This window comes from Chroicocephalus ridibundus, chromosome 4 (genome assembly GCF_963924245.1).
Source record: "Chroicocephalus ridibundus chromosome 4, bChrRid1.1, whole genome shotgun sequence".
In the NCBI taxonomy this organism is placed as follows: domain Eukaryota; kingdom Metazoa; phylum Chordata; class Aves; order Charadriiformes; family Laridae; genus Chroicocephalus; species Chroicocephalus ridibundus.
This window is the reverse complement of record NC_086287.1, coordinates 23,057,599-23,082,711: the sequence shown is the minus strand read 5'-3', so window position 1 is coordinate 23,082,711 and position 25,113 is coordinate 23,057,599. Positions and strand designations below refer to the sequence as shown.

Below are 25,113 nucleotides of genomic sequence, written 5' to 3'. Positions count from 1 at the left end.
TGAACTTCCAATTTTGGAAGCCCTTACGGTTCAGTTTGGGGCTCCAATTGTGATTTTTGCTTGGAAAGTTATTTGACCTGTCACTGCGCACCACTGAAAAGAGCCTGGCTCCACCTTCTCTACATCTTCTCTTCAGATATTTACATATATTGATTAGATCCCTTCTGACCCTTTCTCTCAGCCTTTCCTGAGGAGAGATGGCCTAGCTCCTTAATCATCTTTGTGGCCCTTCATGTGACTCTTTCTAGTAGCACCATCTCTCTCTTGTGCTGGGGAGCCCAGAACTGGACATGGTACTCCAGGTGTGCCCTCACCAGTGCTCAGCAGAGGGGAAAGATTCCTACCAAAGACTTCCTTTGGGACTTAAGAACAAAGACTGATTTCCCAGAACTATCCCTAATAATCCAGAATGTATGCACCTTGTAGGTTTCCCAAGTATTATAAAAACAACATTTTGAGGTGTTTCCACACATGACTCATTTCACATTTGAGGCATAACCGTAAGATGGATTTTACTCCTGTTTTCCTCCGGTAAAGTTATTAGAGAATCCAAAGCCGGATGACTGGCCTTCTTCAAAGACTAAGATTATTGAAATAATTTGGGGATTACACTTCTGCATATAAATAAAAACCGGAGTTATCATCTAGAAAGAAAGATCTGGACTGCATAGAATTCAAGGGCATACAAAGAATTCCTCACCAGAACATGCTGAAGCCTTTTTTCCTGTCTCACATTAGTAATTCAAAGGATGGAAGGGGTTGCAGATGTAATGAATAACTGAGAAATTTCTCCTCATGTGGCAACTGTGGTATACATTCAGTTACATTCCCTGGAGTTCAAAATACACAACTATTCGTGACATTCCTGGTGAATATTCATAGATCTGCTGCCAAACCAACTGATAGAATTTCATCTGATAAAATTTGTAGCTGCACATGTCTATTGCTTAACATTTGTGCTGTCATCTGGAGTTAGGTCAGAGACACACCACCATTTATTCCAGACAAGAACAAGACAATAAACCTGACAGCAGATACCCTAACTTTCAATTATTTGAATTATTTGTTGAGGTTTTGGAGAACTAGGATGGATCTCAGGGTGGCCGTCTACTGGACAAGCAGAAAAGATGGAAATAAAATAATTTCCCTCTACATTCTTGTGACACTTTCTGTTTGACTCTTTTTCTGAGAAAAGATATTCTCTTCTTTCATAAGGTTTTCTCATGACATGGATCTAATGAAAAAGGAACAAAGAGAGGCAGAATGATACAATGAGGTGGAAGAAACATGCAGCATTTTTACAGAAAAAGTCCAACAGCTAGTCATCCGAAGTCATAACAACGCATAGTTAACAAAAAGAGAGGATGAGGAAATGACCGGAGTCGTCATTCAAAACTACAATGTGACTAATCGCTGCACTGCTAGAATTTCTGTTTGCTAACCACAGCTGACAGCCCCACAGAGGAAGCCTGGACCTGCCTCCTGAAGAGCGTTATCTAGTAGCAGTCTTAGAAAGCAGCTGGCAGAGTTCAATGATTTCTAAGATGCTGATGGTGAGACTAACATTGAGGGTGAAACAATAGATAGAAAAATCTCCTTCAAACAGAGCTGTGGGCAGCACTAACACCAGGGAGCAGACGTGATTTTAGTGGTTTTGATTTTCACTAGAACATCAGAAATGTTGACACTAGAAAAAAAAATTATTTATTTTGCCTTGGAATACAGGAGCAAGATCACAGAACCTCAGGCAGGACAATCTCTTGTGAACTGAACCAAATTCTGAAGTATAAAAATATGACGGTCTTAAATAAAGCACCCAGAAAGACCACAGTTCAGAGTGGCCAGGGTTTGGCTGCTTCTTTTTGCTCCTTGGGAAACAAAGTCCAAGATGATTCCTACAGAGTTCACAGCAACAAATAAGAAAAACTGTCTTAACAAAAGCTATGATTTAGACAAGTATTTTACTGAAAACAGCCAAACCCTATATCTCTCAGAGTACAGAGAAATGCTTTGTCATTCTTTCTACCTGTCTTGCGTACACCTCCGCTTTCTGTAAGCAAACAATTCCCCTCTCTACAATTCCCCTTCTTTCTCCTCTGTCTTTGTAGCAGGGGATCTGTTAGTTTCTGGTACCAGAACTCCTAATAGTAAAGAATTTTAATGTTTTCTGAATTATTTTTTTTAAGTTATGTCTGCCCTAAAAACAGAACTCCGCATGAGTCCTAGGGCAGATGATGCATGATTTCTTTCCCCTTACTTAGTGCTAGACAAGGAAAAATACACAGATATCTAGACAAGTCAGGAAATGAAGTTATTAGACACAGCCTATGGTTGCTCTACAGCAGAGCTAGAGATGGCATTATCAGCAGAAATTCAAGCATTTTTTCTAGTATGAGATGCGCCATCTACTACCTTTAGCGACAAAACCCAAATGTATAACAGACATCATAATCAAATAGTCACAGTTTACTGGGGATAAGGTTCTAAGGAGAATATACAACAGCACTATTATTTGCCAACTAACTCATATGATGGATATTAAAAAAAGTAAGAGAGGGATACCAGCACCAGCACAGAGATAACCGTGCACAAGGACAGACTTATGAACGAGTGCTAAAGTTTGAACTGAAGAACTGACATCATGGAAAGCAAAATGCGCATTTTTGCCAAGTCTACTGAAGATGTCAAAAAGATGCACTTGTTTGATCTTAGGCTTTTCTTTTGTTTTTCAATAGCATCATCAATGCCAGGTGAAAAGTTAAGTCCCAGTAAAATTGCAATACTCTGAAGCTCATAGAAAAATATGGTCACAGGGCTAGCATTAAGAAAAAAAAAAAAAAAGGAAAAAGGAAAAAACGCATCAAAAGGAAAAATTATTCTAAAAGTCTCCTTGGAGCATGTCAGCACAGAGAATGGTCCCAGTAACATCAAAGGCTTTTGCCAGCAGACAGCCATTTAAAAAGGCAAATGACTTCACAGTTTCCAATTTTCTCACCTTCCACCAGAGAAAGCAAAGTACACAAACACACTTGAGGCTCCTTACTTGTCTGGGCTAGCTCAACACGAGCACCAGTTTCCAGTATGACAAGTTAATACTCTGAGGTGGCATCTTCTGAAATCTTTATACAGATCAGGATTAAATATGATCCCCCTAAAATCTCTCAGACAAGGGAAGGTCAGCCTAAATTAAATAACCAATGTTCCTCTAAACCATTAAAATTCTAAAGAGAGAACAAAGGAAAGATCTAACCTGAAGACACTGTTTCTTCCTCCTGTACAGTGAAGCAAACCAATCTACACCTCACAAGCTAGTCTGGTGATTTATGGAATCCTACAGAACTCACAGGAATAATTCAAATGCTCATTCAAAATCAGTATCTCCTACATATATACAGCCCAGGCTGGATCAGGGCTCTTATCTTCTGCAAACACAACAGCGGACATCCAAGTTATGCTGCTGGCAATGGATAGTACTATCAAAGCAAGTCACCTGAGATTTCATGTACAAGATTTTCCTCCTTATTTACTCCTAAAAATGCAAGAAAAAAACCCTCAGTTATCAGGACTCCCAAAAGATGCAAATTTCCAAAGCGCTTCTGCATCTAACTGACACATTCCACAAGTGCCCGCACACGCTCAAGACCTCAACAATAAAAATGTGCAGATGCATAAGAAACAGTAGATAAATAAGATCAAAAGCATGATACACTCTATCCTCCAGAATAGTGGGTTGTTTTCTGGAAAGTAATTCTCAGAAGAGACAAAAAAAAAAAAACAACAAAGCTAAAAAACGAAGCTCACCAGAAACCAAGAGAAGTCCTTTTAGAGACAGATTTGAGCTGAATGACTGAGATTGTTCAATTAAAAAAACAGATTAATAAAAGAGGCCCCAAGTCATCCTAATTACCCTCTTCTATTCCAAAAGACTGTTTGATAGATCCAAGGGACAAAACACTGAAAGAGAGCTCTCGTATTTAAAGTACACAGTTAACTGAGGCTGGGGGGGGGCGGGGGATGTGGACACTGTGATTAAAATTGAGATTAGACATTTATACTGGAAATAAAATACGTTAAAAGATCTAATCATATTAAAAATCTTACAGCAGGTTTATAGGGTTTTGTTTAATAAAAGGAGGTAATATTTCAAAGCAGAAGACTAACTGCTAATGCGAGAAAGAAATTTTCCAAAGGAAAATATCCTCTAGCTGTCCATTAATCTAATACTGTTTTCTATATTAAAGGTAAAGAACCGGTTTCTGACTTAAGAATTGCAATTCCTCTCTTCCTGACTGATGCTTAAAGTTAAAATGTCATCCAAAGCATGCTAATGATATAAAAGTTCTCATAATGAAGAGTACTAATAATACCACCATGTAGCATGCAATATATACTGCTTAGTCTTTGTAGCTATGGAGCTGTGCTCATGGAATTTTGATTCTTTAAATATGTAAGATTTTCAGACACCAGACCTGCTTTCACAAATGACATCCCATACTTGTAAAAAGACACTCAGTCTTCTCCTTGCTTTTACTGAAACATCACAGATGCCTCAGCATTCAGATGGTACTTGCTGAGCCTATTAAAACACAAAATATTTTTTTTTTTGCAATATGACAGTTGAGTTTGCTACCTTCCAACAGAAAAATTAGTAACACCCATCACTGTGTTATATAATCCCATTTTTGCTCCTGTGTTCTGGTATTTTAAAAATCCATTTTTAATACTTGACCTTCCTACAATGACGGCTTTAAATATTGAGAACTAACGTGTCCAGGTACCCAAGTTTAGTCAGGAAAAGTATGGGATGATGACATTTAAATGGTACCATGTTGCTTTTAGAACAGGCAGCAAGTGAAACACTAATCACTGCAAGTCTAATCTTACGATTAGAAATAGCCACGTTGCTTTTAAATTGAACATTCATCTTTAAGCATACTAACATTTCTGTATAGCTTTGGCATTTAAGAAGCATGCAAAATTATAATGGCATAAAACCATAATACTTTAACATATTTAGAATTACATTCTCTCAACATCAGCAGAAGTTAAAGCAGGAGAAACTCCAGTGCGGCGGGTCATGGTACCATACAAATCAAAGTACATCCCCATGCAAATCAGATAAAGTCATTATATTCTTTCTCTCTGGTTTGCTGACTTTTGACAGATTTTTTTTTTTTTGTTTAGTACTATTCTGAATAATGAGTTCTGTCACATTTTGGCCAAATGTAGCACATTGTACCAAAACGGAGAGAGAGTGAGCAAAAAACTGTTACCACAGGAAAACACAACTTCCCAGTTGTAGCTCAAATCACGTTATTCTTTTACTATAAGAAGTCCAACTGAAATGAATGGTGCCATTTGGAAGCGCTTACGAATACATGGTATTAAATGTGTAGTATTACACTACGGCAACCTTGGACTTTAGATTAGAGCAAGTAATGAGCCACCGCTTCCTCAGCACAATGGGAAGTTGTAGATCTGGATTTCCTGCAATGCTGGTATCAGAGACAGCAAGCAGTTCTTAAGGAACACTTTTTCCTGGATTAAATGAGAATGTTATAGCATTAAATGATGCAAATAACAGTGATTCAAACTTGTGATTCACACCCCTAGTACAACGGTCTATAACGGTACATTGTCTGCCTACTTTTTTCTTTGCTTTTTTAGCACCAAGGAGAAATACACTATAGACATGACACCCTTCTAAGGGACATTCACAGCCATACTCCAAAACTACTTTAATTTCTTCACGAAGATTTAAACAAAGAAAAAACTGCGGCCATTATCACCAAGTTTTCTACTATGTCTAAAAGCTTAAATGAAAGACACAGCATCTATTTTGCTCTCTACAGGCAATACCTGTTACTCATATGAGTAACACGTACAGAAGATACACCTTGGAGCACCAACCATCAGAAAAAGAAATTTTGTGCTGTAAACTACCTACAAAATTGTCTATGCTAGCTCTCACCCCTACAGGAAGAGCAAAGGAAATTAGAATTTAAAAACCATCCGCAATGACACCTACTGGAAGGGAAAGGATTGATGACTCAGGCTCACATCTGCCCTTCACACTCCTCAAATTCTCTCATTGATCTCACACCACCACTGGGCTTACAACGGCATCCTTACCATGCAAATACATTTCAGAAATAACACCAGCACGTTTCTTCTGCAACATCAGTTTATAATTTTTTTTTTTTTAATGAACTTCAGCACCTGATAACATTTCCTGCCAGGTGAACCACTGAGCTTCTATAGGAGAAGCCGCAATTTCGCAAGAAAGGCTGATCTTTCAAGATTACCCTAAAAGTTGCACGAGTTACAGGCAGGCCACTAATTCCCCACGTAATCGCCGCCTTCCAAAGGCGAGCAGAAGGTCTCTACCTGCTGCAGATTAACCTCCTCCGCAGCCCAAGAACTCCAGGGCACACAGGCGAGATTACTCCTTCTCCTCCTCCCGCCGGCCCTTTGACATTCAGGGCCGGCCGGGGACCGAGCAGCGACCCCGGGGCTGCCGTGCCGTGCGGGCCACCCCGCCGCACAACCGCCCGTACAAGTTTCGGCACCGCGCACCGGTGGCGGCGGGGGGGAACAGACACGACGCGGCCCGTTAAACCCATTTCCAGGCTGTTTCTACCCACGGCGAAGCCCGGTCGAGGGAGGCGGGGGGGATGTGAGGAAGCGCTGACTGTCCTTGATGTATTTCGATCCGCTCCCCGGATCCCCACCCCGCTTACTGGGCGCGGGAGGCGGACTGCCGGCACAGCCCGGGACGGCACCTGGGGCAGGCGGCGGCGAGGGGATAATGCCCGCTCCCCAGGGACTGGGAGGAGCGGGCAGGGGGGCTAGCCGGGCCATGGGGCCGGGGCGCTCGGAGGGGACCGCGGCCCGCGTCGGGATGCGGCCCGGCGGCCCGCGGCGGTACCTGATGATGTCGTCCTGGTGCCCCAGGTAGAATTTCTGCCGGTGCTCCCGGGGGCTGTAGACCACACCGACCCCCGCCACGAAGTAGACGATCTCCTTGGCCGCCGTGTAGTAGAGGTTGTTGCGGCATTGGTGACCCCGGTAACCGTAGACCCACTCCAGCCGCAGGTGGCAGCTCGGCGCGCTCCGGTCAGCCATGTCCCCCCCACCCCACCCCCCGCCCCCGCCAGCCGGGTACGGCTCTCTCCCGCCGGAGACCCCGCGGGAAGGGGGCGACGACGGGTGGGCCGCCCCACTCCGCTCGGCTCGCTGTCCGCCGCGCTAATCCCTGGCCGCCGACATGAATGCCCGCCGCCGCCACTCGTCCGCCGCCGCCTCACAGAGGGCGCCGCCGACCGAGCCCTCCTCGCCGCCTCGCGCCGCCAGACATGGCTGCACTGAGACACCGCCCGGGACGCCAAGCGAGGGCGCGGCGCGGCGCCGCTCCGGCCCCCCCCGCTTCCCCGCCTGCCCCCCGCTCTGCGCCTGCGCGGAGGGCAGCGCCCTCAGGCGGCCGCGCGAGCGGCGGCGACGGCGGGAAAGGCACGCGGGGGCGCGAGGAGATGGCGGCGCGGGGAGGGGGCAGGAGGTAACGGGCTTCGCCATCGCGCCTTCTTTGGGTTTTGAGGGGGGGAGGGGGGCTTTTTTCTAAGTCTTCTCCCCCCTGCAAAATGTAGTTTTATATTTTTACTGCCCCTTTGGGGGATGTGCGCGTTCCTCGCCTTTCTGTCGACCCGCTGCCGCCGGGTGCTCGGCAGCCACCGGGGCTGGGTGAGGCCCTTCTTCAGCTGAGTGTGGAAACCACCCCCCGCCCCGCTCCCCCTGAGGGCCCAGCGGCACCCAGCTGCATTTCATCCAAGGAGAAAACGCCAACTGTAGTTTTTAATAGCTAATATTTAACCCTTTGACCCCACCGCTTGCCTCACAGACGGCACAAGAGTCACTTCCCCATTCGTGCCTTAATTTCCCCACGACAATCTTTCGTCCTTAGATCTCAAAGTGTTTTACACGGGAAAGTGTAAAAGTGTACAAAGTCACCGTTTTCCAGTCCCACAGACAGGGGAGCCCACTTCCCCCCCACCACATCCAAAATTTTGGTCAGGAGAACCTGCTCCTTCCCAGCTTTGTCACACTGTAGAGGACCTAGCTGGCTAAATAAGTGTACGTTACATGATCACGCAAACAGTTTTGCACTATATAAACTTCAATAGTTGTTCTAAAAGCTCCTCAATAACTAGTCTGGTTTGACAATTAAAAATAAACCCAATCATTTTCCTATGACTTTCAGTACAGAGTTGGCTTTCCAAGCGAATGTATTTTGTCAGGATTTCTTTTTAAATCTCCATTTCTTTAACTTCCGTTTCTCTTCTACTATTTTGTTAGTCATATTAACATTTCTTCCACAAAACATCTGCTTATGACTTGTTACATCACCTTGGAGACATTTTTCCCTGCTACTTTATTTACATTTTAATTAGTGGGAGTTCTTCCTCTTAAATCTGTCTTGAGTAAACGTAAGACTATATTATTCTTTTCACTGTTTTAGAAGAATTCATATTTTCACAGTCTGGAACACCAAGAGACTGTATTTTTCTCAAGCTCTAACAATAAGGGTTTTCATGACACCAGGATCAGATGCAGCACTCAGCCCTACACACTTACTGAAAACAACCCAAGGCACATAACACAGGTCTGCAAAGAGATTCATAGAGCCTGAAACTTGACACAAATATACAGCCAAGGAAACTTCCCCTTTCAACGAAAAGTTTAAATTTTTTGAAGGGCTTTTATCCCTAATCAGGATAAAAAGTTGTAAAAATTCACCAACAGGTAAAGCAAATGTTACTTCCACAAAAATCGTAAGCACTCTTTTTCCCTTCTGTTTGCTGCCTAAACAGCCAGAGCACCTTGGAACTCAGGTAGCCGCAGTTTCTCAGGAGTCCCCAGGGTGGGAGACTAACCAGGGAAACAGACTGGAAAATTCCCAACTAGCTCGTCTTAGAAGTACAAGACTCTTTCTAATATGATGTTAACTCTGCATGGCTGTTCCATGTTGCTATACCAGCTCTTTTCATGGGAAAGCTGGTTACAGAAAAAGTCTATAACAATGATGCTTAGTCTTATTCTGGAAATAATATGGGAAATGAACACTGGCTTCCTGTTGAAAAACAAAAAAAAAAAATTTGCATTTCTGCGTTTCTTCCCCTTGAATTCCACAGAATGTTTTGAATATCGCTGTACTTTTCATCAAACTGCTGGTAAGATTTTGTGCGGTTCCATAACATTACAAACATATTGAGGCTAAAAATGAGATTACAACTGCAAGGCTGTTCCCTGCATAAGCTGAAGCTTATGAGAAAGGAGGTTTGACAAATACTAAATGTACATGATGACCAAAATAACTTGTTTCAAGCTTTTAAATGTTAATTGGATTGTCAGCAGACATAGGCATTTGATACATATTTGACTTCTGCTGTTGTAAAAGCTCATTTGAAACTGGGAGTACTTTTGTGGTATAAATCAAGAATATATTAATTTTCTCTTTACTGCATGTTTATTGCATATTTAAACACAAATGTACAAAAATACATAATTTATGGTGTCTCTACTTCCTTCTACTCTATATAAATGTATACTTTTGTTGGATTATTCCTTAAAGTGAAATTCTGGACCTCTTGAGATCAATACTAATGTGCGCTATTAACTTCATTGGAGCTAAAATTTTAATCTTGTGGTTTTACTTGCAACTCAGAAATTAGAACAAGCGAGTATTTGGTTAGTGAAAGTGAATAGGCTGTTTTCAGCCCCACGTTCCAAAACCGCGGTTACTAAAACTGAAAAGAGAAAACAGCAAGCAGAAAGAGACTTTAATATGACATTGGCTCTAACTGGAAGTTGCAGATTGTATTTCCTGAAATGAACAGCAGAACCCAAAACTGTAGTCAGAAAAACTACGTATATGCAATCCAAGGAGGATGGGAATAACTGCATGTCACACACCACACAAACAGCCAATATTTCCTTTTAATTGTTCTGGAATTGACTACCATCTCTAAGGTGAGGAAATGTCAAGAGGGAAACTATTCATTGTTGTAGTTTGCTAACCTTATGCCTACGGATAAGGGGTGCAAGTGAAATTTTACACGCTCAGCATCTATTTTTTTGCCGGGAATTGGAAGCAGTGTAGTATCACAACCTCTTTGTCTACCCTTACTCTGTCTAGCGTTCCCACTCAGCTCTGACGCAAATAATTCCTTTGACTTCTGCTAGCCTCAACATCTCCACATGGTATCGTTGGTACAGGGCAGTCACTTCAGGAACCGCCAGGACCCATGACATCCCTCCATCGGTGTTATATTCTTGTATTCATATACACTAAGACCCTGACACCAGTCCCCTCTCCATTCTCTTTCTTGGTAGATACACAGACCCAGCGTGGCCTTGTCGAGCTCTTCTGGAGCCGTGACCCCACGCCGCACCCCCCTCCCTCCCCGCACCCCGGGCGGGACGGGCACCGCCGAGCCGGAGCTGTCCGTAGTGCTGACCTCGGGGTTTGGCCCGGGACGGGCTGTCGCTGTCCGCGGTGCTGATCTCTGTAAGCAGGATCCGTGAGGCCATGCTGTATTCCCTGGGCGAGGAAAGGTATGTTTTATTAGACCTACTGTTATAGTGGGAAATAAACGAGCTTTTAGCCAAATAAGACATTTTTTGTGCTTCCAGTAAGGTATTTTACAAATGAAACATGGTGTTTACCTGTTTTGCCTCAGCTGGGTGTTGTATTTTTCCTATGATGTCAGATACCTCACTGCAAATTATGTTTCATTAGTATAGAGTGACACGAGTACATCACTTCTCTAAATAAAATCAAATAAGCAGCGTTTTAATGTCTCACAACACATAAGAAGATGTGCTTCCTAGCATATTGTAAATATATTTGCAATGTATCTCATGTTCTGCTAAGTGGAACAAGGCTTAAAGAAGTGATTTCTTAAACAAATGCTCTTGGAACAGCTAATTCCAGAGCACACAAGATGAGGGATTATTCTCTGTTAAGTCCTAAGTAATACAGAGTAGCTGGTTCAAGTAGTAATTATATAATATGAAACAGATGAGCAACAGTGACAACATTAGTTTCAACATCCTCGGGGATAAAAAGGTCTCAGTGTATTATGGGAACACAATGTCTGAAAATAATATTTTGCAAAACTAAGAACCTATTTAAGAAAGAAAGTAATGGGAATTACCTGCAACCATTTAATAGCACTGAGGTAAACACAAAGGATCACAAAGGTGTGTTTACTACTGGATAAAAATAAGAAGTCAAGGAAAACAGACAGCATCGCAAACTCAAACACTATTTGAGTTAATTCTCCTTCAGAAAATGGAAAATTTAACAAGAAATTGTATACCATATCAGCCATCACATAAGTTGCAAGTTATTAAGAAATTTGAAAGGACTAAGATATATTATTAAATTAACACAAGAGAGATAAATATTTGGTAAAGAAACATTAGAAGTAGTAAGCCTGGAAAATAATCAGCAGGTCTGCTGCATCATCAAGAAGTAAAGGAACCAATTAAGGTTAAGAAAATGGCACAGAAAAATGGTTACTGATTTCTTCACATCTCAACACAGAAGAGTCTGGGAAATATAAGAATATGTAAGGGTATGGTCACAGAAGGAGATATCTTTGTAGCAAGGTGCTGTAAAATGATGAGCTAAAGAGCAACAAGCCACAAGTACATTATACTGTACCTCCAAAAATTCTGACAATTTCAAAATGTTGTAGCTGACATGCTCTGAAGAGAAAAATGCAATTGCTCTTTAAAACCGTGTCCTGTGTTGAAGCATCATCCAATACTGTAACCGTTTTAAAAGTAAGTTCTATTATAAACTTGGTAACTATGAATCCATATATTTTCTTTTTGTACTGACTGATAAACTAGATACAATGGTTCAAATGAAAATAAAACAATTATATGTGTATGAAATTAAATATTACGTATATTAATTTGTCCTACTTATGCAAGATAAATTACACCTTGATAATCATAGGAATAGTATTCATTTGGTAAACATTCATTCTGGGCACTGGGAGAAATAGGCATCCTATTGAAAAGAAAATGAACATGTAATTTTCACAATGCAGACAGTAACTAGGGCTGCAATACATTTATTCACAGAAATTTGATTTAGACGTCCTCACATAATGGTTTCCTAACATAGGGCTGGTAAAGGGATGGGAAAGATACAAACATTATTGAAATTAAATTCATTCATCATTAGTATAGAAAGCAACAACTTCTTCTGGACATTCTAAAGCATAAATAAATCTGTTTAGGACAGGAAGTGATGCAAGTACATCAGTAAACAATACCAGCTGAAACTGCAGAGGGAACACAATTACTGAAAACCATATACTGGCTTCCTTAGCTGGGACATTTTTACCAAAAGATCTTATTTTAGGTGTCTCCTATAATCCAAAGTTCAAATCCTTTCTCTTCTGAAACTGAGAGAAGGGTTTCAACCATGATTTCAATAGTAAAAATCTCAGTCTAAGAATTTACATCACAGCACATATTTTTTTCCAAATAAATGCAAAAGAACTTCTACATTTAGTTCCAGATTTGAAGTTGCTGTAGTAAAATGATGTTTAATATTGGTCTCAGAAGATAAGCGGTAACATTTGTATTCTTTCTTAAAATGTCTATCACAAACTTCAAAAATTGTCCCTAAACCTTTTGTTAGCACATGAGAACGGTTCACTAAAAAAAATCTTTTTAGTCTATAAACAATAAAAAACTACTGTATTTCAGACTGCCAACAATCTGACACCAGAATGCATTTTGAAACCACTCAATGGAGCATTCGGTTTCTTTCAGCAATGACATTGTGTTTACACAACATGGCTCTAGTCATCACACACACACACTTGGATCTAAACAGCTTTTTTCAGCCTGCATTTTATGCACAATTATGTGTACTGAAGTCATTCATCTAGGTGATTTGAAGAACTTGTATCAAGCACCAGCACTTGATACGACATATGACAAGCTAAACAGGCTTAAATCAGGCGCATAAAGAGTCTGATTAAGTAGCAATGGATTTTCCGTCAATAGAGTTATGATGAAAATCTGATTCTGAACTCTCAAAATCAATTGATTTCAACTCTTGATGAAACTAAATATAGAATGCAATTTATTTTAAATTCTACTGATGTGACAGCTATCTCTTGCTCCATCTCATGATATGATCAAAAACAATGTGGAGCAACACCTTGTTTGCATGCAGTGGTAATTTTTCTACCTGTTTTCAATTTTTTCTTTACAACTAGGATAGTTGTAGGATGTGGGTAGCTGTAGATAGTAGGATGATCAACCCCAAAGGATGGTGTTAATATTTTTGGGGGGGCGAATTAATATTTCTGTGGGCTGGTGCTAATTATTAGATTAAAAATTGTCAGGTCAAGATGACATCTTTTTACACAGTAGTTGACAAGGTTTTCAAGATATGCACAGTACTGACTTTGCAAAAGCTCTCAAAAAGCTTAGCTGTCAAAAGGAATCATGAGAGAGCTTAGTTGTAAGTCACTACATAGAATCAACATGCAATAATGCAGGTTTATCAAATTTGACATCATTTACCAGTGATAATATTCAGAAAAAATGAAAGAAATAAAATATGTAAACATTAAAAAAAGTAACAGTATTAACTCTCATAATGCTGACAAACTTAAAAAATCGCATAGCACTATTAATCCAGCAGTGGAATGCAAACCTTGAATTAATTCATCTCATTATATGACACCATACTATCAGATTTGACTAAGCACTGCAACAGATTGGTTAGGGACTGGAACAGGTGGCCCAAAGAGGTTGTGGTTTCCCCATTCTCAGAGATTCTCTAATGTCAGCTGGGCAAGGCCCTAAGCAACCTCATCCAATTTTGAAGTTAACCCTGTTTTGATCAGGAGGTTGAATTAGACAGCCTTCAAAGATCCCTTCCAACTTAAATCATTCTCTGATTTAGATGCTCAGTTCTGTAGGCTGGTTCCCTACACTCCTACTGCACTTAAGTCAGTCTATAGACTGAAGTAAAGTAAGCCTACTTTAAGGGCAGCAAATACTTCATTTTAAGGAATTCCAATTGTAAAAGAAAATATGGGCAAGAGACTGCTACATGATATAAATTTTTAGTGTAACTTAAGTGCACAAGCCTCTATAAAATAAGCACTCCTCACAGTAGGAAAATACATCCCTTTCCCACATTTTTGCTCTAAAAATGCTAAATTAATAACAAAACAGACTAACACTTCTAAAAGCAAGAAAGCAGATTTGTAAGACACCTACCTAATTTTTTGTGCGAACTAACAGTATATAAAAAATTATGATGCTGGAATGGCTTTGTAATTAATACAGTATACTGAGTGCCAGAGATCTGTATTCTCTCTCCACCGCTTTCATATACATATATGCGTGTGTATATATACATATATATATGAGAAAACCCTTTTACATCAAGCTTTTCAGATATGACTGTTAACTTAGTATTATTACCAGGGTTTCTACTTCGATATTTAGGATCCAGTGCACATAAGTGTGCTAGTCTAGCTGATCTAAACTTTCAAAGAAAGAAGGAGTCAAGCCCAGTTTCTTTAACCTAAGCATCCAGTCATCAGTGGATCCTTTGCCATTTTTTTGCAACCTATCTTTAAATAGAAATAACATACTGGCCTTTTTCATAGGCCACTGTTTTTTTTATAGCTGCATTGATCCCTACTAGCGTGATGACCACCAATCTATATTCAGCTCTGCATACAGGGCATCTGCATTAAAATAGTGCCTCATATGAAACACTGAAGGTAAAAAGGAAGGTAACAATTTCACTTGGAAAACATCCTGTTCATCCTGTACACTGGAGGAGGTGTGGATCTGATCACAAAGATTGTATTCAGTCCATGCATAAATAGAACAGGGCAGACCTAAATTCATATGAAGATTAACGGCTTGGGACCTGAACAGAATTGCCACCTAAGTTCTGTTATCAACTGCTGGATGATCCCTTTTCAGCTAGACCATGGTAACCATGGTTAGGATATCATGTATGATCGGCAAGAAGCAGCAGTATTCTTATTGATGATAGCAATAGTTGCTATTGATGCATATTGTTGTCTTGGCTGGTCACAGAATGAAACCTGCAGCTGTTACTACAAATTACATTCCCCGATGCTGAATCTAAGCCTCAGTGCAGAACTCTGCTCTTAATGCAATTTCATTTGCATGACTTCTAATTTTCTATGGTCAGTAAGAAATGGGTTCTACAAGAACAGTTATGTGAACTCAAGTTCAGATGGCAGGGTCCTTGCTGAAAATACCATGTGAAGAGGGGACTTCCTCTTTGTGCTCTTCTGCCACAACTATATGCCTTCCCAAAAAGCAGGCATGTGGCATGGCCTGATCTGTATTCCTGTTCAGGTTCATTCAAAGCACAGAAAACAAAACTCGCTCTACGCTCTGTTGCTCTCAATTCTCCCAACATCAAATGTATCTGAATCATTAGAATGAACCCTTTTTGCATGTCGTCTTTCAGAATGCCAACTCTTGTTCAAAGGCAAGCCAGACATCTCTAGCTGAGGCAATCTGCAGGTAGATATGCGGTAATGTCAATGTTCATTTTCAAGCCCTTGTTAATTGTATTGAGCAGCAAATTACATCTTTCTTCTGTATTCTTAAATCTTAAGAGAGATGAGTAAGTGACAGAAGCAGTAGCCTGCATCTGAATGACTTAGCTACTGAGAGGTACAGGACGTTTCTCTAGAGAGTTGCATAAGAAATTTTAAGATACCAACAGAATTCTAGGAACCATTTTTAGGTTCTATTCCTGGTTTTATCGTAAGAATGTGAGTTCATTATGGCAGATAAGGCCTGAGAATTAGCATTCCTAGTTCAAGAAACAAGTGTGATTGCTTGATGCACAGAAGACCCCCGTGGGAGACTTACAGAGAAAGGCAAAGTCAGCCTATAGCATCTATGTTTTTAAAATGAAAGAGGTCTTAGATATCGGTGAGTCCCGTCCTACTCTCCTCTTCCATACGTGCTTTGTAAGAACCTAATTCATGTATCTCATACTCATAGTTTAAATGTTAAGAGACTGACGCAGAAGAGTCACAAGAACATTTGGAAAATACAAATCATTTTAGGCATACCAATAGTTTATTCTGGAGGAGTATGTAAACGAGAAAAGCATTAAAGACATCTGTCCTTTCAGAGCCAGTATTTGGTATCAATTTAAAGGGCCCTTGTCAGTAGAAAGAAAAAAAGCTGTATTAAAAGAAAAGGTGAAAACGCGAAGCAGATTTAAAACTCTAAGCAATATTTAATCTTGACAAGTAATTGAACAATTAATTGAAACACAACTCAAATCCAGTACACAGATATAGATGTCAACAAAACCCATGTTTTATAAAAAGCAATTATACAAACGCATGTGTTTTATGAATAAAGATAAATAAAAATGGATTCCTGATATTCAGTAGAGCTCCCTGATATTTTAATTTAGAAATAATTATAATAAGAGTTCTTATTGTAGCCTGTCTTGGGCATATCTAGTTTTCAAATAAAGAATAAACCATAGACAGAAGAGAAATTAAACTGTCCCTTTCTTCTGAGTCCTGAATTTTCCATTCTTGGTTCAAATAAATGAAGGTAAAGTTCAAATTACCCATGAGACAGTGATATCATCACAATACTCCAGCTGTAAATAAAGCAGCACCATTGAATTTCCTGTCCTTTCACAGAAGATGAGAATTGTCTCTCAAAACATACTACCTAAGGTCAGGTCACTTCTAATACAACAAACGTGCATAGTTATACAAGACAAACACATGACTTTTCTTTAATAAACCTCGGTGATTTCTATAGTTATATGACATACCTATAATGGTCCCAAGATAGCATTGATACAATGAACGTGGAGGGATTAATTATAGTTGGAGGACATCTGATTTTTATGAGCAAATTCATCACTTCTACCTAAAGTAACGGAAGGGACTAACCACGAGAGTACAAAACTTCTGAAAAAAGAATGCAGACAAGCCTGTATTGCACTCAAGCCAAGCAACGTCCACCTTTCGTAATATCACACATAAACGCTACTTGTAACATTTCACACAGTGAAATCCATCTTCCACCTAGACAATCTCTCCCGTAACACTGCTGTTACTAAATTATGATTTTTTTTCTACCAGTGTTAAATGGGAAATTTATAATTTATTCTTCTCCCATAAATTAAGTACATCTGAGGTATAATTCCCAAAATTGTCCAACTTTCCATGGAATGAATTTTCCTCATTTTGGGAGAGAGTGGGTGAAAGATGCAGATAGCTCAAGCAAGGTACTCAAACAGCATCTTAGCCCTCAGCTATAGGAAAGAAACTGAGCAGTTTCACACACATTCAAAATTATTCTTTCTCCATACACTATGGAGTATGCCAGATGTGACAAATCCTGATGTATAACATGGAGATTTAATCACTACTAATTTTACTGAAACCATCCACTAACTTTCCGTAAGCCACTGGATAGCTTCCTTGTGATAGTACTTCCAGTTCTCAAATGCGGTGTCAATTATATATTTGAATACATGACATCATGAAGGAAATGCTCCAGATCTGAAAACTGATCCATAATACCTTTAATGCCAGAGCCTGAAAGATACTATGTTCTCACTTTTGCAGAGGAGGGCCAGCATGTTCAGTCTCCCAAGCTGTGACTGTGCGCCCCCAACAACAACAAATGTCATCCATTTGAATGCTACTAAGAGTTTTTTCATGTACTGCAGCCTGCGTGAAAAAACTCCTGAGAAGCCAAACAGGCTCGCCAGGCTTTTGTCAGCATGATGACAAATACAATTCGATGGCAGAGTGATTTATTTAAACAAAATAAATGTTATTTACAGGCCAGTTGTGTAGCGGGGCTACATACAGTGGGCACAGAACACTCATTTGCTGCCCAGTTGGCTGAATTCTGTTTAGATCTAGCATATACAGCTTAAATGACTATGATTAACTCTCAAGTCACCAGTAGCTCATTTCATGCATAGAAAGGCGTAGGTCCAAAGGACTAGCGTACAGAGTTGCAATCACATGAGGCTCTGAGAGCAAAAAGCTTTGATGTAGAAACTTTTGCAAAGTCAAATTTGCACTGATCTTTGGCTCAGACTCACCCAGTCCAACTTCGAGATAGAGAACGACTTTAGAAAAAATGGGGTATGTGGTACACTGCACAACTATGCACTAGACAGGAATTTGTCTTTGTGGGAAATGAGAGGAACAAGTTCTTTTTTCATGTTCACATGAATCAGTAGTGACAACTGCCCAGAGGTGGTGGCAGGAGCAGCAGATTGCACTGTAGGCCAGTATCTGATCAGCTTTGTTATCGGGCTTTGCTATCGGCCTTATATACACCTCAGCTCTGCAGAAAGGCAATTCCTGGGCTTTTTCCTTTTACTGTTGGCATCAGCCAAATACATATGGTACACTTTTTGGGGATAAGCATCAACATTTGCAATAGAGGTTGGTACCAGATACCTCAACAGACAGGTACCATTAGCTTCTAAGAAGGCCACATCACCAGAGCAAACACAGCAGCTCTAAATTAGGCATATGTGTTTAAAGGGAATACTGTTCACCTGACTTCAAAGAAACTAAAAAGACCAGGAGTCTTTAAAGGCCAGGAGGCCAGCAGCAGACCCTCAAGGAAATACTGCAAAAAAATAACCTAAATTTTGTTTTCCTCTACTGCAAAGGCCTTACAGCAGGGCTCTAAAACACCCTAATTATGTAGCTGGAATGAACTATTCTAAATTAATCTACGCTTCTCAGAAGGTGACATGCAAAAGACTATTTACAAGCCTGTGGTCAAACTGTGCAAAATGACCTGAGGCTAACTAAAGTGCATGGCTGCCTATGCTGATAGTCTATTTAAAAGTTAATGTTACTGTTAACTAGGAGAAACATAGAAAAAAGGATATGGAAATTCCTCTGTACTCTCTTCCCATTACTCATCTCAGTCTGGGAGGACTGCAACTCAAGAGTCCAGGAAAGGACAGCCAGAGCTATAGTGGCTCTATTCATCAGCTCCTGTTTTACTTCCTCCATCAATGCAATTCCCCCTCTTTTTCTCATATGCCATAGGATAATTAATCAGTGCTATCGATCAGCCCTACAGTTAGTCCTAAACCGTGATCACGATTTGTTTATATCCCAAGTCAGCCAGGGAGTTCACACGTGCCTTCAAGGATTTCTGCATTCCTGCCAGTAAAGCTTTTCTATGGGGTCTTATTTGACATATTCCTTAATGTACTAGTTGCTATGTACTGGCTTCCCAAATCCTGTTGTCCCAGAAAGTGGGTAGCAAGTATTAGAAATACTTGCTGGACTACCCATCTGGCTTCTATGCTGTGTTTGAGAATTACAAAAGTATGCAGGAGTGCCTCTACACACACCAGAAATAAGTATTCAGATCCAGATTTATTTGGAAATAAATATCATAGGCAGATGGATAGGGTGAGTTTCTCAGTTGAACAGGTATGAAGTTTCTCCCGATTTTGTATGTGACCTAACTTCAGCTGCAATGGATTTTGCTTATTCTGTCCCCAAAGGTAGTCTTCTCCTGAATCTAATTCCTGGCTTTTGAGCTTTCGTGCTGGAGGGGGACTGCCATACAGGCCTCTACAAAGCACACAAAGACAGACACAGGGACTTTGTGTGCCTTATTCCAGGATTTTAATAAGTTAGAGAAGTGGAATGTGGCTACCCACAGATATTATTATTTGGAGGAAGTACTAGACTGGTTAAAAGGTTCAAATTTGGGTATTCCATTAATCAAGATAAAGAGAGTCTCCATATTAAAAAGCTCAGGACACTCCCCTACACAAGAAGTGAAAGCCAGCATTATCAGTGGAAAAGACTTCAAAAATGATACGCATAGGATGATTTCTGTGCCAATACCACAGACAGGCCAGGATATAAGCGTGCCAAGAAAGCACACCAGCAGCACGTTTGGGGATTTAGCCTCACCTGGTAGCAGCAACAGGCTGTGACAGACAGAATGCATTTTTATGCCTGCTCCTGAGGTAGGACTGGACTCGAGGGATGCAGATAACATCTGCACCAGGGGATTGGCCTTACTTGAAAGATAGGACTAGTTGAATTGTGCAATTTTATGTGTCAGTGCTCTACTCGTACAGAAATCTGTCAATATTGGATTGAGTCTTCTTTGAAACGTAGTTCCAGGATCGGGACATACTTTTTAGGCAGCCGTTTCTGAGAAGAAAACAGTGCCACAGTTCAGAGAATTGACGCTATCTAAGATTTTATGGAGAAGGATCATAGATATTATCAGGTCTATATTCACCCTCTGAATAGTGCGCGTAGAGAGGCAACGCATGAACAGGGACTTACACGTACTGTAACCGCCGACACTTGGGTGCGCACACCTTTCTCTGTCCATCTTCACTTTTCCCTACCCTTATACAAACTTATCAGTGAAATGTTCAATGCACCATGTGTAGCTTCTGGAACACAGATAAAATTGCGATGTGATCTGGAACCAAGAGAAGACTGACAGTGTGTTTCTATTCTACGCGCTGGCAGGTAAACCATGAAAGTAAATGGTTTGATAAAAGCTAAATTTCCAGAATTGCTTTACATTTGGAGCTATATGAAGGAAATAGTCAAAGGCTCTTCCTCATATAAGTATTGCTGACGAATTATTAGATTCATCTTTCTTTGAACTTTGATCTAAGGTATAGGAAGGATTTTGCTTTATTTTAGTTCTGAGTGTTCACATTGCCATGGGTGGATGAATTAGGCATGCCACCACAACTCTTTCTGGCTTCATACATTTGAATTAGATGCATACCATCACGTAGAAACTGAAAAATACTCTTTCTCATATCTGCAGCCAAACAGAGAGCAAAAACCTCCTGCACAGTACAGCTTGAAAAGAAGGAAAAAGAACTTCCTGTCATTCGTAACACTGTAAAATCTCATTGTAAAAAAGCTGAAGATCCATCTTGATCTAATTGCTACTATACGACAACATTACTTAAGCCTGATCACTAAGTGCAATAATCACCCTTCACAACAGCGTAACAAACAAAAATTGCTCCAGGACCATCTTCCCCTTTCTTTTGCTGAGAAGCTATATGGCAGTATCTAACAGGCTAACTTTGGAAGACTGTGACCTTTCTTGTTATAGATAGAATCTTGGTGATATAAAACTTTGGCTGAAGTCCAGTAATATGTGTATTACTGATTAAATATACAGCAGTTCTCTCATATGAAAAGCATTCATTTTCCACCTCTCCTCCCAGGAGAGCTATTTGAAATGCTTACTGTTTTTCTTGCTTTTGGGGGCATCCTCCCATGACCAGGGACCAAATACTGGCACTCCACATGACTCACAATTTATTCCCATTGGTTTCTAGTCACACAGCCTCATCTCATTTTTTTCTTCTGAAAAGTCATCAGTGGAACTCCAAGTTCATCCCCCATATAAAGCATGCAGCTTCATACTTCTTTCTGGGTCTCCACTGCTTTCTGCTGGAAAGCCAAGTCACCTTGAACGTCCATAATTTTCTCTAGAAAACACTGTTTCCTTGTCAAGCCAAACGCCCTCAGGTGAGCCAGAGCATAGAGTAGTCGATGATATCTATGACTAATCCACCACTTGCTCACCCGAATGCAGAGCTCCCAGGTTGACAGAATACTTGGAAACCTGAGTCCATTGTGTCTGCCTGCAATCACTGCTTCATTGTGTTGCAGTTTGATTTACTATCTCAAAATGGAAATCATTAAAAAAACCTGTTGTAATCAAACATTCTCAGCATCCCTAGACATTTAGTTTACTTTGTAGTCTGGAAGTAGTCATTAAGATATTAAGGCTCAAAATAAGTGTTCACAAAGAAAAAATTACATGTAGCACTATAATTATGAGGTTTTTAAGACGGTAGTGTCAGAATCAATAAAATTTAGGAGCTGTTGGTCTCCTCTGCTTTCCTCTGTTTAACCGACGTGGTGGGCTGTTCACAAAAGAAAACTGCCTTTTAAAAACAGCAAGTATAAAACATTTGGGCATTATTTGTCTCCAGTAAACCAACTAACACCAGTTTGGCATTTTAATCTAACAACTTTGTAACTAATATACTGACTTCACAGTGTGTCTCTCCGAACTGGAAGTGCCATTCATGTTATGTTCCTTAAAAAAAGTAGCAGCCCAGACGTGCTGAATTACCTAAGATAGTAACAGCAGGCATTTAAATAATTTAAAAACAGTTCATCTTATAAACGTACACAAAAGTGGAGGATCTTCAAGTTAGTATTTTTAATAAATCTGTAGGTTTTGACCAGTTTTCACAATCTCTCTGAATAGCACATCCTGCTCATCGTGCTAAACCTGACCATAAAACACATGCTGGAGGATTTGCCATTTAAAAGAATTTGTAAACAAAATGGGATAATATCGTACAGCTCAATGGTTACTCAGCCACCGCTGCCTAGCAGTATCACAGCAGATGGTCTGACAGAGCAACAAGAAATACAGTTCACTCTTCTGACCAACCTGAGGTATACAGTGACTCTCCTTGTGCAAGTCTCCTACATGTTTTGTGGGAATGCAACACACACGGACCCCCACAATGACATAAAAACAGAAAAGGAACAGAGAATATTGTACTATTTCCTTTCCACTCTTCTTAACTGGAGGTGGCATGGGTCCCTGAAAAGACTTCACTCAGATCACTGTTTCCCTGTTGTGGTGGGTTGACCCTGGCTGGGCACCAGATGCCTACCAAAGCTGCTCTATCCCTTCCCTCCTCAGCTGGACAGGGGAGAGAAAATATAACGAAAACCTTGTGGGTCGAGATAAGGGCAGGGAGAGACCAATTACAGTCATTGGCAAAACAGACTCGACTTGGGGAAAGTAGTTTAATTTATTACCAATCAAATCAGAGTAGGATAATGAGAAATAAAAACTAAGTCTTAAAACACCTTCGCCCCATCCCTCTCTTCTTCCTGGGCCCAACTTCACTCCTGATTTTCTCAACCTCCTCCCCACAGCGGTGCAGGGGAACAGGGAATGGAGGTTGCGGTCAGTTCATCACATGTTGTCTCTGACGCTCCTTCCTCCTCAGATGAAGACTCCTCATACTCTTCCGCTGCTCCAGCATGGGGTCCCTCCCATGGGAGACAGTTCTCCACAAACTTCTCCAACGTGAGTCCTTCCCATGGGCTGAAGTTCTTCACAAACTGCCCCAGCGTGGGTCCCCTGCAGGGTCACAAGTCCTGCCAGTAAACCTGCTCCAGCGTGGGCCCCTCTCTCCACAGTTCCACAGGTCCTGCCAGGACCCTGCTCCAGCACGGCATCACAGCCTCCTTTGGGCATTCACCTGCTCTGGCGTGGGGTCCTCCACAGGCTGCTGGTGGATATCTGCTCCTCTGTTAACCTCCATGGGCTGCAGGGGGACAGCCTGCCTCACCATGGTCTTCACTATGGACTGCAGGGGAATTGCTCTGGCTCCTGGAGCACCTCCTCCCCCTCCTTCTTCACTGACCTTGGTGTCTGCAGAGTTGCTGCTCGCACATATTCTCACTCCTGTCTCTAGCTGCTGTTCCACAGCAGTTGTTTTCCTCCTTCTTACATATGTTATCCCAGAGGTGCTACCACCGTCACTGATTGACTTGGCCTTGGCCCACAGTGGGTCCTCCTTGGAGCCGGCTGGCATCGGCTCTGTCGTACATGGGGAAAGCTTCTAGCAGCTTTTCACAGAAGCCACCCCTGTAGCACCCCTGCAGCACCCCTGCTACCAAAACCTTGCCATGCAAACCCAATACACCTGTGCAGTCCACATGGGACAACCCAAACCCAGCTGTCTACAGCTGCTACTTCAGTTCAAGCCACTTACTCCCATATTAGAATAAGCCTAGTCCTGGGACCAGCACTGCTGTTTCTCCATCTTTCCACCTGACATTGATCTCACTAGCCTGGATATCCATTTCATGGGTCTTGGACAAATTGATAGTTCAGGTCAGACAAAAGTAGTAAAACTATAATGATCTGTTAAAATGCCAATGACATGATTTTAGCTCTCTTGTTAGTGTTCATCCATCAGAGATTCTCACATCACAACGTCACTTATTTCTCCAAGCACCCCTGGAGATTTTTTCTTCTTTTTACTTGGGCTAAGGGTTGCAGTCAGCATCTTACAATACATACAAAGTAAGAGTAGTTGTATTACAGCTTTTTTCGCCTCTAAATATCTCGGTCTTACCATTTCTCTGCAAGAACTACTGAACTAAAGGAACTAATGGAGTCTGCAAGACTGAAAGCAGTTCTGCTCACAGCAGTCTGTACTTTTCTCAACCAGGACCCCCATGGCTCTAAAGGGCATTTTACCCAAATAAGGGTTAAAGGGCTTGTATTCTTCTTGTTTAGGCATATATTCCAATTTGAAACGTCTCTCGGTAATAGGACAGTAAGTAATAGGGCACACTTAAAAACAGTGGGGTTATTTGAAATCTACTGTTCTCGATATTACAGATCAAACTGCTTTCAGACACCGATGTATCAGCCCACGAGAAGCTCCTGCAGGGAGGGCTGGGCCCAACAGCGGGGCCACGGCGCGCTGGCACCAGCCGCCTGAACCCGCGGAGCCGCCCGGACCCTCCGCCCGTCCTGCCTCCCCCGAGGCCTCAGGCGCGGCGCGCAGGCCCCGCCAGGCCGAGGCGGGGCCTGCCGTTTCCGCGGCAGCAACTCGGCCGCCCGCGCTCCGCCCCGGGCCCCGCTCGGCCTGCAGCGATCCGGGAGGGACCGGGGGACCCAGCCGGAGCCGCTGCGGCGGTGCTGCCGGCGGGATGGGGCTGGAGCCGGAGCCGCTCTTCCAGGCCTGGAGCTACTTCAGGCGGAGGAAATTCCGGCAGTGCGCGGATCTCTGCTCGCAGCTGCTGGAGAGGCCGCCTGGCGAGCAGGTAGCGGGGGCCGGAGCGGGAGGCGGCGGCTGTGGTCTCGTTCGGCACCGGGCCGCGTCCCTGCTTCCTCAGCGGCCCGGCTGCCCGAGAGGGCGAGCCGTGCAGGGCTCCCTCGCTA

The 25,113-nt window shown here is 41.8% G+C and overlaps 2 protein-coding genes across 5 annotated transcripts in view; one reads left to right on the top strand and one right to left on the bottom strand.

Moving 5' to 3' along the window:
• Positions 1-7,125, bottom strand: part of EML5 (EMAP like 5) — a 104,575-nt gene extending 97,450 nt beyond the window's left edge. For both annotated transcript variants that reach the window (XM_063333484.1, XM_063333485.1), the window contains exon 1: positions 6,929-7,125. In XM_063333484.1, the coding sequence (XP_063189554.1) occupies positions 6,929-7,125 (197 nt within the window). The remainder of the gene's footprint in view (positions 1-6,928) is intronic.
• A 17,564-nt stretch (positions 7,126-24,689) lies between these two features.
• Positions 24,690-25,113, top strand: part of TTC8 (tetratricopeptide repeat domain 8) — a 43,033-nt gene continuing 42,609 nt past the window's right edge. For 2 of the 3 annotated variants that reach the window (XM_063332287.1, XM_063332286.1), the window contains exon 1: positions 24,690-24,995. In XM_063332287.1, the coding sequence (XP_063188357.1) occupies positions 24,882-24,995 (114 nt within the window). In that variant the 5' untranslated portion in view covers positions 24,690-24,881. The remainder of the gene's footprint in view (positions 24,996-25,113) is intronic. The other variant, XM_063332285.1, reaches the window with a different exon arrangement.